This window comes from Callospermophilus lateralis, chromosome 15 (genome assembly GCF_048772815.1).
Source record: "Callospermophilus lateralis isolate mCalLat2 chromosome 15, mCalLat2.hap1, whole genome shotgun sequence".
In the NCBI taxonomy this organism is placed as follows: Eukaryota; Metazoa; Chordata; class Mammalia; order Rodentia; family Sciuridae; genus Callospermophilus; species Callospermophilus lateralis.
Window position 1 is genome coordinate 32,201,630 of NC_135319.1, and position 19,650 is coordinate 32,221,279.

The 19,650-nt window shown below is 38.3% G+C and overlaps 1 protein-coding gene across 2 annotated transcripts in view; it reads left to right on the forward strand.

Annotated features, from left to right (window-relative positions):
- Bicc1 (BicC family RNA binding protein 1) overlaps positions 1-19,650 on the forward strand; it is a 274,950-nt gene that overhangs the window by 150,687 nt on the left and 104,613 nt on the right. For both annotated transcript variants that reach the window (XM_076834425.1, XM_076834426.1), the window contains exon 3: positions 14,469-14,538. In XM_076834425.1, coding sequence (XP_076690540.1) covers positions 14,469-14,538 — 70 coding nt within the window. The remainder of the gene's footprint in view (positions 1-14,468; positions 14,539-19,650) is intronic.

A 19,650-nucleotide genomic window follows, 5' to 3' on the forward strand; every position in this document is an offset into this window, starting at 1 on the left:
CATCCATCCTACCATTATCCCTTGCCTGAATGTTTTTAGGGCCTTCCTGACACATCTTGTGGGTGCCAATCCTGTTCTCTTTCAATGTGATCTTTAAGATGCAAAAGTAGAGTTTGTGTTCTTCCAGGTTTAAAGCCCTTCATTGCCTTCCTAGTGCTCTTAGAACCAGATACAGACTTCTTATCATGGCTCTCAGGATTTTGAATAACATGGCTCTTATCTTCTCTCTGCTTTCCCTGTACCCAGTTTCCCTGTTGCCACTCTCTCCATATCTGGACTCTTTCAATTCCTTTAAAACTGGGTTCCTTCTTGCCTCAAGGCTTTCATGCTATATCCCACCCTCTGCTTGCAATATTCTTCCTCCTGTTCTTAACATCCTTTAGGTCTTGACTTAAATACCCCTTCCTTAAAGTCATCCCACCCAATATGAAGTATAGCTATTGGATGTCCTAAGAACATCCTCCTATTTTTCCCATACATGATTTTGCTCTTGTTCTCTGACTTTTGATCATTTCTCCAGTTAGATTTATTTTTATTTCTTCATCTCTCAAGAGATTGTAAATATGATCCAGGATGGCTTAAATCCTATTCACTATTATATATCTGATGCATAATGCAAGGACTAGCTTATTTGGAATACAGTACATTTTTTGTGAATGAATGAATGTCGATCCCATGGCTAGCATGATTTGTTAAGTCACTTTGATGTAATCATGCTTCATATTGCAGCTTGCTTGTGCAAGGTAGGCTTCCCTGGTTAATACTCATGGTCCCTGTTTGATGATATCCTTGCACCTTGTACATTTCCTTCATGAAACTAACTGTGCTTTGGAATAATACTTGGTTGGTTGTTTCCCTGACTCTACTGAAGCCTGTTGCAAGCAGAGGCCACAGCTGTCTTGTTCATCACTGGTTCCCCAGGGTTGAACATAGTATCTCACACTCACCTTGTTTTATAAATGATGCATAGAGATAAAAATAAACCTAACTGGTTGTATTTCATAGTGTATGTTAATTATGTGCCATTTTGTCCTGTGTGACTAGGTGTTGGAAACTGAGAGTATATTGAGAGCATCTTAATTTCTTGAAACTGGGGTTTGGAAAGTTAAGTGGTTTTTAATTTGCTTCTCTTCGGATGTTAAGAACCAAACAGATTCACAAGGGAAAAGTTGTTTTGAAACTTTTACTGTAAGAATCTCATGAAGACATCTGAAATGGTGCCAGCTCCAGTCCTGCGCTGTTGAAGACGAGTGAAATCTCAGGATGTTTGTTTCCAGCTGTCCCTGGGGACCTTATTCATGCACTTCTCTCTCCTGAGTGCCTCCTTTAGACATTTACATTATCGATTAAATTAATTTTTAAATGAATATCTTCTTTGTATATTAATCACAAGATTTTATAGACTCCATTTTTTTCCTATTTTAAGAAAATTTGATTTATTTTGCAGTAAAATTCATGTGGAATGTAGTGGCTATTTTCAAACACACTGTACCAAATTCAGTAGGGTAATACTTAATTTCTCTGGCATCTTCTGGGAAGGGCTAATTTCCAGCATTTATATAGGAAGTGTTATTTAATTCCGACCATGTGCAAGGGGATTTCCTTTTAACCCTCACTGTAGGCTTATTTGGGCTCAGTTTTTTAGCCATTGTTAGCCTGGGTCTCCCCACTAAGTATTCCAGATCTAAAGTCCAGTGCTGAGCTATAAAGCTGTCTAATCTTTCTTCCTAAGATCAAAGCCCAGATGGTTATAAAATGCCTTGGGGCACAAGCTTTTCTGGTTCTGGTAGTAGAACCATCTGCTCACTTTTTTGGAGTTTTACCACATACTTTATATTCTTTCTCTTAACCCATCTCAGAAAAATACACAAAACAAGCAAATAGTTTTCTGGTTATATTTGGCATACAAGTATGCTTGATTTAGGCCATATTGTGTTTGTCTGAATAGTGATTTTGAAATATTAAAATAAATTATTTAACTACCAGTATTTTAAAATTAAGGAGATTTTACATACCAATCTGGTTTTGTAGTGTCTCTTGAAGAATCTGAAAGTCTGGCTTCTCTGGCCAGCTTCTGCACATGCTAGTTGGAGCTCATGTTTACAACCTTGGGCTGGAGAGACAGTCTCCTGTTTACTGCACCCTCTGTTATTTTTTTAGGGTTAGGGTTAGGGTTAAACTAATGTCAAGTGTCAGTTACCATTTGTCCTTCTCACTATACTATTGATTTTCTCATGTTGAAGTAAATTATTGTTCTACCCACATGTATTGGTGGTCAAGGTGAAATATTAGTAAGGGGATCAGTGAATTCTAGGAAAATGAGAAATGGTATATTTTTCTTTGGGTAAATAATTTTTCTATGTCTTTTTTTCCTCTCTGAAAAATATATTTGCATTAGAAACATGTGTACCTATTCATTCCTGTTTCTTACGTGGCTTCTATAGATGTTTGACTCGGGAACTCTAGATTTAATGCACATTCCTATAAAAGGGAAATCATTCCACTCTATTGTCCCTCAAAGGACAGTAGATTGTTCTAGAAGCTTGTAACTCTCTTATAAGTTAAATGTCCAGCTACCTTCTTTGTGACTTGTCACGACGGTGGCTATTGCTGATTTTGCCAGTAATACGTTCCTGCAGAACCTGGTAAGTGCAGCATAAATGAAACTCTCCCTCTAGAACTGTATGTTTCTAGAAGAGTTGGTTAGGGACAGTTCAAATGGAACAGTAATATAAGTTAATTAGTATAAGAGATGACATAGTAGCTCTGAGGAGGGAGAAATTACATCTGATTGAGGGGAATCTTGTGGTTGATTTTATAGCTGGTGTTGAACAACAGGTGGAATTTAGCAGGAGACAATGGGACAATGAAAACAGTTGCGTAAACTAAAAAAGATGGAAAAGAATTGAGAGTAGATAATTGTGTCTATTGAAGTCGAAGGGACCGAGTAAAATAAAACTGAAGAGTTTTGTTATGGCCTGTTATGGATAAGCCTCAGTGTGAGGCCAAGTTTGTGTGTAACTTAAGGGACAACAACCACGATGAGACTTTTGAATTAGGGGAGGGAAATGTCAGAGCAAATGAATGTGAGAGGAAATAGTGGGAAATGCTGTCACCAAGTATGAAAGCCTTTGTGGAAATGCTATTGAGTGTAAACTGTCTGGATAGAAGACTGTTGTAGGCCCTGCAAGTAGGCAGTTTTGAAGAGGGAGCCATCAAGCCAGTGGGACTCAATCCATGTGGTGGCACAGGTGCAGAGGAAGGGTGGGAAGAAGCTGGAGAAGGGAGGAGGGGACAAGGTTTGTGTTTGTTTTGTTTTGTTTGGGTACTGGGGATTGAACTCAGGCATTCAACCACTGAGCCACATCCCCAGCCCTGTTTTGTGTTTTATTTAGAGACAGGGTCTCACTGAGTTGCTTAGGGCCTTGCTAAGTTGTTGAGCCTGGCTTTGAACTCATGATCCTCCTGCCTCAGCCTCCAGAGCTGCCGGGATTATAGGTGAGTGCCACCATGCCTGGCTGGGACACAGAAGTCTGAGAAAAGTATGGAAGTTAGGAGGAGGACGATTTGATTTGAGAGGATGATTTTAACTTCAAGTAACAAGTTGGTTTCAACATGAACATTTATTGGCTCACGTTCCTAAAAAGTGCAGAGGTACAATGGGCTTTGAAATGGTTGATCAAAAAGCTTATGACAGAGGAATAAATAAGAAATTGTGTTGCATATATAGGGTGAAATAGTATTTAAGCCATAAATAAACTAATCAGTGAATTAATCCACAGGGATGGATTAACTGGGTGGCAACTGTAGGCAGGTAGAGTGTGGATGGAGAATGTAGGTCACTAGAGGCATGCCTTTGGGAGTTTACCTTGAGTCTCAGATGAGATTTGGGTTTTGGACTTTTGGACAATAATTCTTGGAAATGTACTAAATATATTTTGAATTGTGAGATAGGCATGAGCTTTGGGGAGCCAGGGCTGGAATGTTATAGTTTAGATATGGTGTGTCCTCCAAAAGCTCATGAATGAGACGATGCAAGATGGTTTAGAGTTGAAATGATTATATTATGATAGCTGTAAACTAAGGATTAACTGCCTTATATGGATTAACTGGGTGGTAACTATATGCAGGTAGGGTATGACTGGATGAAGTAGGCCCCTGGGGAGGTGTCTTTGGGGTTCATATTTTGTCCTTGGTCAATGGTGGTCACTGTGTTTCCCGGTTGCCATTGTTTTGAGGTATTTTCCTGAGCCATGCCCTTCCACCATGATGTTGTGACTCATCTTTTGTCTAGAACTATAGGTTTGACTGACCATGGACTGAAACTCTGAAACCATGCGACAAAATGACAAAATGAACTATTCCTTTTCTAAGTTGCTCTTGGAAGGTATTTTGGTCACTGTGACAAAAATAGGCGTTGCATTGTACAGTAGGTCACTGGGGTTTTTTTCCATCTTGTTCAAATTATACATGGTTTTATCCAAGTTACACATAAATTACACTCTGATAATTCAAATGTAATAAAAATTTTTATAGCTACCTATCATATTATATAGAAGATCTAGTTATCTTTTTCGAGGAATTGTAGCCAAATGATTCTGAAGGAATAAAATAGCCTTGTGATTCACAGATTCTTACGTCCAAGGGAAACCCAAACCTGTTCTTCACTAACATCAAAGGTCATCCCAAGTAACCAACCCACACCTCATGAAAATGTCCTTGGTTTATAGCAGAGGTAAAAACGTGAAGCCCATGTTTTCTTTGGCCCACAAGGAAAAGGCATAATTGGAGTAGGTATTAACATTTAGCAACCAGGAGATTTAATACAAAAGTCTAGATTTTTGGCTCCTCTTTTAAAATGAGTGAATGTGGCCACTCTGAGGCTGTGCTAGTGGGAGGCTCATGGAAAGGTGGAATCTGGGGCGTCCTGCTTTCTACAGCTGTACTTGGCCCAACATGTCAGTCACTGTACTTACCCACCTTTTCAGTTTTCTGAATTGGAGGGCTTCTGGCTCCATTATCCTGCAGATATGATTCTCCCCTGGGAGAATGAATCCTGTCAGTGATTGATGAAGTATTTGCTTTCATTTAATAAATATCACTCAGTTCATTTATCTTGGTAAGCAGAGAGCAAACACATACTGGTTGTTGAAGTTAAAGGAAACTGTAGATGGAACTCAGAGCTTCATATTGGCTGTCATCTATGATAAACCAAGTGTCGTGTAATTGGAAAGTCTTAAATAATTATTGCCTTTCCTGACCCACTTATGTTATCTCCTTCATCATTGTCAGTGGTCATTTAATTATTTTAATGATGCTTAATGAGATATTATGTGATAGATTCTCAGGGTTTAATCGCAAACAGTATATAGTTGTTGGCCACCAGGAGCCCAACTCATTGGTGGGAATGGCACAATAAGCAAAGAAATAAGCACTGTAGTGTTGCCACAACAAATGAGTGTGGGAAAGGAAGAGAGACAGATATCTGGAGGAGTTTTTGTAGTGGAGGCACATTTGAATTGGGTTTTGATGGATATGTAAGAATTTTCTGTACTTTTGGAATAAGTTGCCCATAGCATTGGAACAAGTTTGAAACTCCTGATCAGCAGTTCTCAGTGAGGCATGGCAGGTAGTTCTCCCTTTGCATGGCACACTGGAAGACCACAAAAATAACTATACAAGCTGAAGCTAATGCAAGACACTCTAAGTGTTAATGGGAAAATTTTAATGATTTGCAAACTCTAAACATTTTTGTTGAAACCTTAACTTTGTCTGTGTTAAGTCATAAATGTATTGAAAAATGGAAGAAAATGCTAAAATTAATATTTGTACACTGTATTTAAATTTTATACATTGAGAATTAATTTGTTTTGTTTGTAAACAGTAAAAGTTGTTGAGACTAGTTTGAACAGTGCTTTCTGTTTGTTGTGTAATTTAGAATGTGGGGTGAGCATCTTTTCTGTGCTGTGGGGAATTGTTATGCTCAGAATTTGGGATCAGCTTCTAGCAATTCAGTCTTTGTGCTTTCAAGGCTATGCACCGTCTCCAAGAGCTGCCTCCATGTGAGGTTTTGGCTGGCACTGCTTCCTCTGGGTCACCTTCATCTCGCTTGTTACAAACTGCCTGCCTTGCTCGTGTTAGTAGATGTGTCCCACCACGCTCCTCAGCTGTGCACCCTGTTTCTCAGGTGCGGTCCACATCCCCACAGTGTGCTTTTCCTTCTTATTTGTGGCCGGTAAAAATTTCGTTTCAGTGTTGGCACTTTTTATTTCATAGCTACATGTTGACTTGTGTTGGTCAGTTCCCCTTTTGATTGCCTATTTTTGCAAGATGCCACTTGGTTTTATCACTAGGAAGCTAGCAGTCAGCACAACTACACCAGGCCCTATGTTTCTGCAGGTTCCATGTCTGTGGATCCAACTAACCACAGATCAAAGATATTTTAAAAACTGCCATCTCTGTAGTCAATATGTACAGACTTTAAAAAATCATTATTTCCTCAACTGTATAGTACAGCAAATATTTACATAGATATTGCATTGGATTAAGCATTGTAAATAATCTAGAGATGATTAGAAGGGAGGATATGTGTAGGTTACATGCAGATACTATGCCATATAATTTTATAAAGAACTTGAGCATCATGGATTTTGGTGTCTGTGCAGGGCCCTGGAACCAATCGTATGCATACAGGGGATGACTTACTCCATTTTCTGTCTGCACAGAAGCAATTAAGAAAGTGCAGTGGGCAGCCAGACTTTACCAAAAAAAAAAAAAAAAAAAAAGAGTGATGTGGTTGTCACTGACCCACATGAGCATTCTTATTTACATAATGATTTTTGGATTGAAGAGCTAGCAGTGAAATCTTATAGGATGCAACAACTCATTTTGTGCACCATGCTAATAGAAATGTAAACTTGTGTTGTTAAGGGATTAGTTTTGTTATACCAAGCTGTGGTCACTGAAATTTGTGCAACTCAGAACTGTGGAAAGCAAGGACTGTCTGTCTTCACATTTAGAATGAATTTGTCAGGTCCTTTGTTGGAAGCTCAGCAACAATAGCCCTGGGCACTGGATGCCAGTCCAGCCCCCTGGTCGCTGTAACACCCAACATGCTTCCCACACTTTCCAAGTATTTGGTAGGGGTGAGGATCCTACCTGGTTCAAGAGCCGTTCTGGGCCATCACAGGAGCACTTCACAGTAATAAGGCAGGGTGTTGAGAAATAGCCATGCTGCTGCTCAGCCACTTCAGCATTCGCGGCAGTTCTTGAGCTGAGCTTTCAGAGTGGCCTCCCTACAAGTATGTGATGCATTTCCCTTCCTTCATAAGCCAAGTCAGGCAGAAAGACCTAGGTTCTGACTGGACTCTGCCATGTATCTATATGCCATTTAACTTCTTTGAATGCAAAAATAGGTTTCACATATATGATTTTTAAGGTTGCTGTGAGGAAAAAATGGGAAATTTATGTGACTGTTAGGAAAATGGGAGGAGTGGTTCTGATGATGATGAATAACTGAATCATTGGGAAGGATTTCTTGGATTAAAAATGAAACATAACAGAACTCTCTAATGTCTTAACAAAATAAACATCCTCAATTTCCAGACACCCCCATGTGAGAAGTTCACCACTTTCCCATCTCCACTTGGTTCCTTTATTCTCACTTTGCTTCCTTCATGGTGAAAGGAAGCAGATTTATTCTCAGTTCATTAGTAGGTGAACACTTCAACCAGCCTCTTTCATGAGGATAGACTCTTATTTCTGTATTGATGTAAGGAAATCAGAGCACAAATGGGTTGGTCTTTTAGAGAAGTAGGCTGCAGGAGTCTCCCACCTGGTAGCCATTTTGCAAGATGAATTTTCAATAGTTTACAGTGTGAATGGTGAGTTAAGAGAGCTCAGTGTTCTTTTCTTGGCCCAAGAAAAGTATTTTAAGGGAAGTCAGAATAAATAGACTTGTCGCGGGTTGATCTGCGATGCTGATTACTTACCTGTGGACTTTTAAATTTATGTCTGGAGTGAAGAATTTGGTGAAATAAGCATGTTAGTAGAATTTGCTGGTTTGGCAAAGTTTCCCTTCATCTGTAAGATATTATACTATAATTGCTGCAAACCTGCAAAATATGTAGTTTCGTGAACATTGGTAGATACCTTGTCTTCTCAAATGGAATGCTAGTCTGAAATTTGGTGGAGATGGAATAAATCTTATGATGTGAGCATTGAGAAATATGGATGGAAATTATTTTTATTATGGATGAACTACATGTAGAATTAGATTTTATTTATTTTATTCTACCTTTAGCAGTTTGTGTTAGGACAGTACAATCATTTTAATACTTCAGTGTAAATTTCTGAAATTTAAAAAAGTTAACTGAGGACTTTCATCTAGTTAAAAAAATAATCCAATTTATTGGGCTGGGGTTGTGGCTCAGTGGTAGAGTGCTCATCTCACATGGGTAAGGCACTGGGTTTGATCCTCAGCACCACGTAAAAATAAATAAAATAAAGGTATTGTGTCCATCTACAGCTAAAAATATATATATATTTTTTAAAAAATCAGTGTATGTAAACATTGCCCCTGCTTCCTACCTCTACCCTTCTTCACTTTCAACAGAAACTAAACCAAGATGGGGATATGCAATTTCATATTTACTAGGTACCCTTTTAATATAGAAAAAGCAGAGCTATTAATCTTGGTAAGGATACTTAACTCCCTGTTTGCAACATTTAAACATGACTTAGAAAGTTAAGATGATTCTTTAGCTTCCAAAGCTGTTTCATATCCATAACTTGCTATCATCTTCAGATTTTTCTTGATGAAGAAATACTTTATAGGTGAACTATAAAAATATATCTTCTTTCTGATAATAATCTTAAATTCAGTTGCTTCTTAAAAAAAATGATATTTTAGGTCAGATCCTTGTGGCACTGTGAACATTTGCTCTTCATCATATTTGATAATAGCATACGAATTGTTACATCTCAATTATTAATTCCCTGTAAATAGTACAGTAAATATAACAACAGAAAATTAAAAGTTGTTTATTCAGATAGTTATATTTTAGATGATTCCTCCAGAATCTTCTCCCTTCTTATGCTGAGAGAGCAGCCAATAACAGAGGCCAAGATGGATAGACTTGAGAGGAGGCTGGTTTGTCAATGGCGATGTCCAGAAGTCGAAACTCACTTTTTTGAAGTGGCATAAACATAGAATATCCAGAATAGAATTAGAATAAAAGTCTTTAAAATATTTAATATATGATTTAACACTTAAAGAAAATGGTTCAAAATCAGATGCTTGTTTTTGGAGCTTAGGTTTCATTAAGGTGGAAACAGGGACAGGAATATGATTTTAAGAAACTAGCTGGAATTCACATTAGGATGTTTTTTTTCCCCCCAAAGGCAGAAGATAATCATTTCTTCTCAGAGTTTTTGTGGCTTTGCATACCTCAGCATTCCTTAGCTTAACTGCCACAATATATTTATAGTTATATTTCCATAAGGAAGCACTAGTCATTTCAGGCATGTTTCCAAACTTTCAGGTCAAATTTCATACAGTTGAGGGGTATACCATCTTCGGGGCGGGCGGGGATGGGGAGCAGTCAGAATTAGCCACTTATTGAATTATTCCTTGAATAGAATCTGAACATTTTGGACAACATATTGACTTACTTAAGAACTGAGGCATATTACAGGTTTCTGGGCAGTGATTTCCTTGTCAGGTTTTGTGGGAATTAAGTGGATTGTGGAAAATGCCTGATAAGGCCTTTGCCCTGATGTCAGTGTCTTCATCCGCTGCAAGATCCACAAAACTATTGTCTTCCTGTCACCATGTTTTTTAAAAAATGTTATTGTTTATAGAAAAAGATTTAAAATCCATAGTTTGTTCTTTGAGCTTTGGTTTTGCGAAGGTGGAAACAAGGACAATAATGAATTAAAAAAACAAACAACTAGTTGGAATTCACTTTAGACACCCCCTGCCCCCAGCATAGAAAATAGTCATTTACTTCTCAGAGTTTTTGTGGCTTCTTTGATTTCAGCTGTCTTCCTGACCTTGCCTGTTCCAGCTCCTCTTGATGATTATTTAGGGCATCTTTCTGCATAGCTTATTGGATTAAGATGCTCCGGGTTGCTTACTGCTCTAATTGCTGCCTTGTACACCTACCCCAAGCTCTGTGGCACTTTTACACACAGGTCTGCCTCCTGCTGTAGCCTTCTGGCTCCATGGCTGGATGTCCTGGACCAGCTGCCACGTATATCCCTGCAGAGAAATGGGCTTGCCCTCCTGCTGAGGGTGTCATGAGTCCAGAACTGCTGAGGCCAGAACATATCAGTGGTGTGCAGTCTCAGAGTTGTGGGAGCTGACTGGGAGTCACTTTGGAAAGCTTTACAAATAACTTCCTATGGGAAATTTTGATATGGCTCCTTCCTCCTCGTCATTCCACCTGTCAGTGACAGCCAAGCACAGGTACTTCACAGCTTTGTTTTGTGTTGTGTCTTCAAGTCTGTTTTGAGTGTACCCTAGCACGTGGAGGTAGGACAGAGGAGATGACAGGAGACCTGGTCCCTGTCCTGGATGCATGAGGTGAGGCTTGAAGCTATGCTGAGTCACCCACAGATCCTCTGGCTCACCTGTCCTTTCTCCTTTAAGACCTAAAACAGACGTGCCTTCCTTCTCTATCTGGGATACTTTCTCTAATTCCCCTCCAGTCAGCCAGCTTTTTCTCCTCCTTTAGGTCATGGCATCAGTAGGCACTTAGTTGTCTACCCATAACAGGGTTAGGATCCCCTCTCTACTCTGTTCCCCCCACCCCTGTTCTAAAATTTGGCACACAGTACCGTGATCTGGGCTAACTTCTCCCTTGTGGGACCTGAGCTCTTGAAGGGTTTGCTGTTGTATACTTAGTGTCAAAGACAGTGCGTAACTGCAGTAAGTCAACGTGTAGTAACCAGGGCCCTTACTGTAGCTCATGCTCTGTGATTGGGTGTTCCCACACATTTTGTCCTCAAGCCCTCTCAGCAACCCTAGAGCAGATATGATAAATAATTTTACAGAGGAATGAAACGAGACTGGTAGAAGTTACGTGATCTACCCAGTAAGACATAGCTAGACTCTAGCTGGTGCTTAATTCCAGGTTCCCACTCTTCATGGCTTAAAAAGTGTTATGAGGATTCGTTTGCCCAGACATACAATGCTTGCTGTGTGCCGGGCAGAAAGCACAATATCTATTTTGCAGAGACAGACTATAAACAAATAAACAAAGAAGATTCACGATTGCCATAAGGGTTACGAGGGAAATGAGCATAGTGGGGGGTAAGAATGATTCTGTTTGGGGTGGTCTGAGTGGAAAGGCTGGTGTTGTGGACAAGGTGGCAGCTGAACACAGAGTGTGGGAAGGGGTCTTGATAGTAAACTCTGGAGAACAAATGCAAAGGTCCCGTTTTAGGAGGCAGCTAGTGTGGCTGGAGCAGATAAAGTTGAGGAGGATAATTGTGGAGAGCAGTGACAGTGACTGGGGTCCCTAGTGACTTCATGGCTGTGGCATACTTGGTGACTGGGAAAGTTTCTGTGCAAAGGCATAGGATGCCCGGTTGCTATGGGGATGCCTTCCATGCTGCAGTCTTATCAGCTTCCACCTTATTCTCAAGCATGGCAGCCCCAGGGAATGAAGGAACTTCCTTGCTCAGATAACCGCAATGTCTCACCAGTTCTGCTGCTCCTGAATCTGCCAGCAAATTAGTAACTTTAAACAATGGACTTTCTTGAGAGCTGCACAATGCTCTTAACATTGCACATTGCAACTGTATAATGTAACTGAGGAAATAGTTGCATACTGTTGCTAATTCTATAACTTTCATAAATACAAAGAATAATGCTTGCATAGTCTTTTATCTGATTTAGAGACTTATATAACAAAGACTGCTGGTGTCACTCTTTAGACCTGCTTCTCCATCAGAGAGCAGTGCTCCACCTGACCCCAGGTGTTTTATCTTCAAGATCTGTGTACGTGACTCTTTATTTCTTCCAATCTCCCTTCATCTCTTGCTGTAACCTGCTAGTTTGGCCATGCTGGCTGCAGCAGATAATATTTTTTATTTTTAAAATATGGATGTAGAATTAACTAACCAAATTAATGGCAGGAACAATTAAATAGATTAACAGGAAAAGGCAGTGGGGAAAGAAGAGGAGGTAGGGGCCAGGTCTTATAGGACTGGAGTAATAAGCTCACTTGCCTTCACAACCAGACCAGCACCTGGACTTAGTGAAGACAGCGTGACCTGCCTTTTGCTTTCAATTTTTAATAGAGACATTGGTACAGAGAAATATTTATGTAAGCAAAACAGCAGTGTATACCATGATAAGTGGCAGTACAAGTGTGATGATGGTAACAGCAAATGACTTTTGACCTCAGATTCAGAGTCACAGTAGGGGCCAGGAGCAACTGAGGGCCCGCTGGCCCTGACTGAAGAGGGCAGCTGGTCTTCAGTGCCAGACATGTGTTGCCATGTCGGAATGTGGGCTCCATGTGCTAAATCTGCCAAGTTTCCCATAGAATCAAAAATCTGAATTTCTATGTGAAATTCTTGTATTCTAAAATGTTGGGTCAAGTTGTAACAATCCTAACAATAGGTAGACAAAATACCTGTGTGGGTGATCAGTTTGAAACATCTTCTGAAAGCCCTTTAGGCTGTCATATAGGGGATTGAATGATGCAAGTTAACCATTTAGCTTTGTGCCCGGTACTTGGCCAATACTGAGGAGAAAGGTGCTTATCATGGATTTCACTGTTAATGTGTTTAGTTGTCTGCACCATTATTTTAGTTAACTATAAATCCATTAAAAAATATCTGTCATGTCCTGTGCAAGAGTTTATTCATGGCTACATGAACCAGTCGATAAGGGATTATGAAAAGACAGACACAAAAGTAGAGAAAAGGTTAAGGCTCAGTGGTTCGTCCTACCTCTAGTGGAGGAAGATTAACCACGAGCAAGCTTGGCACGTTTATTATATAGATTTAAACATCAGAAGGATTTATTGTGAGGAAGCTTCTTCAAGATAAACAAAACCAAAGCTGAGGGTAAAAGCAGCCCAATTAGGGCTTATTAGCTTATATCTATAATTCTGTACCCTTGGGCAGCAGGCTTTTGAACGTAAGGTTAGGAAATAATAAAATTGGCTGGCAAGGAATTTCCCTTTGAACAAGGTCTCACCATGCCACTGGGCAGTTTTCTGAGAGCATTTGTACCAAAAAATTACTAAGAGAGGTGTTGCTTCTGTCTTTGGGCAGTTCTCAGACCCATAATTCATTCCCTGCTCCTGACAAATATCCTAGTCTACTTCAAGGATTAAATTAATGAATGGCTGGTAGTTACTATTATTTGCTTATTGAGGAGTTATTTATCTTTTTGCTCTTAGTTTGGTACATTCTATATTCATGTTAAAAAGTAAACATGAGCCAGGCATGGTGGCACACACCATGAATTCCAGCTATTTGGTAGGTTGAGGCAGGGAATTGAAAGTTGGAGGCCAGCCTATGCAACTTAGACCAAGTTTCAAAATCAAAAGGGCCATCTTAAAATAGAAAAAGGGCTGGGAATGCAGCTAGGTGGTAGAGCCACCCTCAGTTCAATCCCTAGTACCAGTAAATAAATGAATAGATACATACGTGTGTATGTATGTAATGTGTAAATAAACATCAGTCTGGTGTATTTCATGTGATAAAATTATCAAGGGACAAAGGGGAAACATTTTGGAGTTACTTGTCCTTATTCACTGTCCACTTCCACGGTTTTGCCATCGTTGCTCCCCTCACATTCCTGTGTTTGGGCTCATTTTTGTATCAAGACCTCCTGGCTGCATGTGTAAGTGGGAAGGAACCACAGCATAAATGCCATCCTGAACCATGTGAAGGATGACGGGAAATTAGCTTTATGAAGTGACATTGTGTTTAGGAAGTTTTCATCAGTTTTAATGAAATACAAATGTGCCCAAAGCAAGCTATTTCTTTTCCCGGAGGTGGAGAGATCTTCATTTAGTATAGCCTAACTCACACAATTTTGTCTTATAAGAATCATATTTGGTGTGTTGCAATTGTTGGCAATAGTCTTGGGGAATTTTATTCAGCACAAGCATCTCTGATGGTTCTGGCAACAAGTTGGCTTAATTACTTGTTCAAGTATTTTTTTTTTTTTTTTTTTTTTGGTTTTGTCTCTGTAAAAATTCTGGAGCATCATGGAGAGGAACACTGGGAATTACAAAATATATTTGAATATTTCTAATAGATTAAAGGTTTGTGAAAACATCTTTTTTTCCCAAGATTTTTTTTACATTGTTTTAAAATGAGATCATTTTATTTGATGGAAACTGGAGATTTGAAAATAAGCATTTTTTTTTATTTTGGTGAAAAATCTTATCTATAAGTTCAAATTCTTAATTGAGTCAATATTTCTCTCAATTTTTGTACAGATCATGGAAGAAACAAATACTCAGATTGCTTGGCCTTCCAAACTGAAGATTGGCGCCAAATCCAAGAAAGGTAAATTGTAAGAGAAAGTGGCAGTTTTGATAACTGATGTTATGGAATTACTGCAGGTTTGCTGAGGAGAAAACAAACCAACCTTTATTCTTATTAGTTTTTCCCCAAATACTTAACAAAATTATTTGGAAGGACTGCCATAATTAAAAATAATATGCAGTTTTCCAACAACAGAAAATGTTTTTAAGTATAAATATTACAATAGAAATGTTATTATAAAAGATATTATGCAACCTATGGTCTCAAAGACGCCTAGTTGATAGTCATGATTAATGATAACTCCACATGTAAAAAATGTGTTTTCAATACATAAGCTTTCTTTATACTTTGTTTTTTTTAATTTGCTACAAATATTTAATATCTGTTTTTTTTTCCCCTTCAGTGTGATACAAAACTTAGATGACTTTTCTTGAGTGCTTCCTCTCCATCTGATAGCAAAGAGCCCACTAGGTTTCCTTTTAGACTGAGCATTTCTCTTGCCAATTTCTGCCCAGCCCTGTATAGGACACTAGCCAATATATGGGCAGTCAGAAATGGAAGTATATCTGTCTAGCCACCCTTAGATGCCCCCTGCCCCCATATTAAGATTACATAGTATTTTCCAGTTGGGCATTGCGGCATATGCCTGTAATTTCAGAAGCTCAAGAGGCTGAGGCAGTAGGATTGCAAGTTCAAAGCCAGCCTCAGCAACTTAGTGAGACTCTATCTCAAAATAAAAAATGAAAAGGGTTGGGGATGTAGCTCAGTGGCAAAGTGCCCCTGGGTTCAATTCCCAGTACCCAAACGGGGGGTTGGGGGTGGGACTATGTAGTATTTTCAATGGACTTGCCAGTTTATATTTTTATGGAAGTTTTTCTTTTTAAAGAATGACCTCACTTTCAGCAATTCTATTGTGTGCATTTCACTAAAAATAATACAAATGCATGAGGTTATCAAGAGATAATGACAAATACCATCAGACTATTCAAAGTATAATGATTGTGTACACTGATCTTTATGCCTTGTGCTCTGGGCTTTCTGTTGTTGTTGCTATTTAGTTTTACATTTTTGTTCCTTCTATAGCTTTTATTGCTAAATGATACTAAGCATTGCAAAGTTTCTCAATTTCCTTTCTTACTTTAGTCCAGATTTTCTTCTTTTAATTTCATTTTATTAGAGTTACTCATCCCATGGAATGTACATTATTTTACAGTCATTATTTTTTTGTGAGTGCTGTTGGCTGGACTTTGGCATGCCTGCAGAAACTCTGATCTTGGTCTCTTTTTATTTGTGATAGTGGTGGCTAAGAAGACATGGTAAATTTCTACATGTAGTTCCTTATATTTGCATGAACATTGTACTTGTCAGTTGTTTGAGAATAATTTTTCAATTAATTTTCAGTAATTTTTATGATGTGTTGGGATGTTTTGTACTTATTATGTGGAAGATAACACTGCCCTTAGTGGGTTATATGCCAACATGTTTATGACTTTAAAATAAAAAATCCCTGGCATACTACTTGGGTAAACTGAAATTTGAACATAAACTGGATTTTCTGTTTCTGTAGTCAGGCATTTTTACTTAAAGAATAAAACAACCTTTGTTACCTAATAAAAATGAAATGTAATCAGTCCCTCAAGAAAACCCCCAAGGAGACATGAATATTAAGACACTACCAGATAATTTTGGATGGCTTATTCTTTTGCAGTATCCATGTTACAGTCCCCCCACTGTTATCTATGAAACTAAGAATTGAATCATTTTTTGTTCAAAATGTGGATAGAGCTTTAGAGATTTTAGAAAAATACAGAAATTAATGGAATATTTTCATGTTTTTAGATTGATTTTTCTGCCACTGACACAGTTAACCTATTCAGAGTGGAGTGGCAGTCCACATTTTGGTTGTACAAAATTTGCTTTAGAAATAAGAATATTTCAGTAGCACATTGGAGGGTATTTGGAATAATTTTCACATGGTTAAAGTTAAACTTTGGGGGCTGGGGTGATAGGTCAGTGGTAGAGCTCTTGCCTTGCAAGTGTGAGGCACTGGGTTCCATCCTCAGCACCACATAAAAATAAATAAATAAGGGCTGAGGTTATGGCTCAGTGGTAGAGTGCTTGCCTAGCATGTGTAAGGCATTGTGTTGGATTCTCATATAAATTAATAGATAAATAAACAACTAAAACAAAACAAATAAAATAAATAAAATAAAGATATTATGTCCATCTACAACTTAAAAAAAAAGGTTAAACTTTGGAATTGGGCCTAAGAATTTATCCCTCCAGGCATGAGTCTATAGACTTTATTTTATGTTCTTTTATTTATGAAGTGCTCTGAACGTACACAGTACTGTACAAGGAGCAGAAAGAATGTGCCAAAAGAGAACAAGGAAGAGGAAAGAATCAAGAGTTTGCCTCTGAGGAATTTACTGTTCGGAATTTACTTGAATGCTCTTAGTCTTTAAACACAGCTGTGGAATCAGCCTTTGGCTAACATCCCTGATATGTATATAGACCTACATTATTTTAAAAATGGTTTAGTGCAGAGACAGAGTTTGTTTGACTATAATTTGTAGTCAGTAAAAGTAAAGTGAAAGTGGTAGGGGGAATTTTAGAAGGTAATTATTTGCTCTTTGATCTGGTGTGACTGTTCCCCGCGGCCCTTGAGTGTTGTGGAAGAGTTGGTCTTTCATCCATCTTCATTCCCAACTATTATTATTCAAAAGACCAAAGAAAATCAATGTATTTAGGGACCATGCCATGGATGATTATTTAATTCTAAATCCCATAATGATCTGAAGATTTGGAATATATGGATAATCCCCAGACTGTGCTAGAGAGACAACACAGCCACAGGCTTGTGTTGTATTTCACTTTCTAGTTTTTACAATGCACACTCGTTGAATATTTGAGCCTAGACAAACATTTTTCATGGCCGCTCTTACCACAGTCTGCCCCTTTCTTTACCTCATTGGAATTTAGTCTTGTATTTTTCAAATTAGTTTCCAGTAGTTGTGCCCAAACTTAATTTGGGAGCCATTAATTCTTTATCAGATTAGCTGTATGGGAGCGTTGGTGGAAGTGCTGGTAGGATGCTGCCTGGCAGAGAGCAGCCTGAATCGGGCACCAATTAGAAAATTCAGATTCCTCTCTGAAGACTATGGGTTAGTAGTTCTAGGGCAGCACTGGGAGTCCATATATTGAACAAGTTCCTCTAGTTATTGTGGTCAAACTGAGTTTGGAAAACAAAAATCTTACCATCTGATGTGGAAATAATATGACTTGGTTGCTAAGAAGTCTGTTCAGATGGCAGTGGATTATGCAGTCAGCTAACATGGATAAGTTTGGAGTAATGATAACCTCATTCAATGCCTGTGTTAAAAATAATTTTGAGCAAAGGAACATCTGGTGTTTCTTCTCTGCCTTGGCATACCTTATTTTTTTTAAACATTCAAAACAATTTTTGTTGTTGTTGTAGATGGACACAATACTTTTATTTTAGTTGTTTTTATTTTTATGCATGCTGGGGATCGAACCCAGTGCCTCACACATGCTAGGCAAGTGCTCTATCACTGAGCCACAATCCCGGCCCATTGCTGTACCTTCTTACCCTTTCTTTTTCCCTCCCTCTTTCACTTTTGCTCTCCTTCCATTTCTATTTGACCATGTTCTAGGTAGAATATAGTTGAAGAAAGTAATAGAAACATTTTCATATATGCAGGATATTTTGGGGAAGTGCATATTTTGTGATATAAACTGAGGGGCATGGAATTTCTGAAAATCCCCAGAGCATTTGCAATTATTGGAAGATTGAATCCTCATCGAAGCCAGTAAGAACTAAGAATTTAAGATTCAAGATAATGGACATTAAAATGGATGACTCTTGGATTATCTTAATGGGGGCCATCATTAAGACAAATAAAGCAACACTTAGCATTTATTTTGAATAACATGAACTTATTTTGTGTAGAAGAAAATGAAACTGTTTCAAACTTGTGGAATTGGAACAGTCTGCTTTACATAGAAAATTTGAGATTTGTGCTTGTGAAACTAGTTCTAGGGATTAAGGTGTTCAATAATACAAAAGTTTACTAATATAGAATAACTTCAGGCACTCATTAAAATTTTAAATGTGCTATTCTGAGTCACAGCCTGCTTTGAAATAAATGCAGCTTCATTAAAATACAAACAACATTTGAACAAGTTTGACTGTTTTGCCAAGTAGAATTCCTGCCAGACCTGCCTTCACAAATAGATAAAAGTGATTTGTAATGAGAATTTATCACAGTGGTGATTGTGCTGTGAACTCCACCATGTTAGATGAGTTTGTTCTCTTAAATAAGGTAAATATTTTTCTTAAAAGCCTCTTTTTGCTCTTAATTTGCTCATCAATCTCTTTCTTCTTAGATTGGCAAAAGTAAATGTGGGTGAACATTGTTTAAAGTTTTTATGCCAAATTCCAAATAAATGAGGTCAACATTAATGAAGCTTTATTGCAGAGTTAAACCAAGTGATAGAAACTGGTCTCTGCAAAGTGGTCCTGGGGTGACAACCTAAGATGTTCCAGGACTAGCAAGAATGAGTGTTGAATGGATTACTGGTGTATCCTGGTTAGAGGGAATCTGGCACCATGTCTGGTTGTTCTCTTCCTCCCAGAATGAACAAGAGAATCATCAGGATTCCATGAGAGTTCATTATTTTTATTGAATTGGATTCCATGAGAGGTTATTAATTTTTTGTTGAATTCCATCAGAAGAGGTAGATATCTAATAGAAAATCTTAACATAGGAAAAATTATAGAAAAAAATTATTTTTTTTCCTTGGGAAATGTTTTGCTGAGTGTACTGATGCTTGTGTTGGGTGTTCATGGTAGATTAACTAGTGGAAGCCTTTAACATAGCAGTGTTCAGAGGATGGAGGGCAGAGGAAAGGGTGGTGTGGCATGCTGGACCAAGTGTTTACAGTGGTGGGTTGCAAACTATTAGGGGTATAAACTTTATTTAGTGAGTTACAACTAGCTATAAAATACACCCATATAAATTAGAAAAGACAAGAGTGTAAGGATATTGTTTAATGCAACTTTGAGTCATATATGTCACAGGCACTCACATATTTACTAGGTCAGGATGTAAC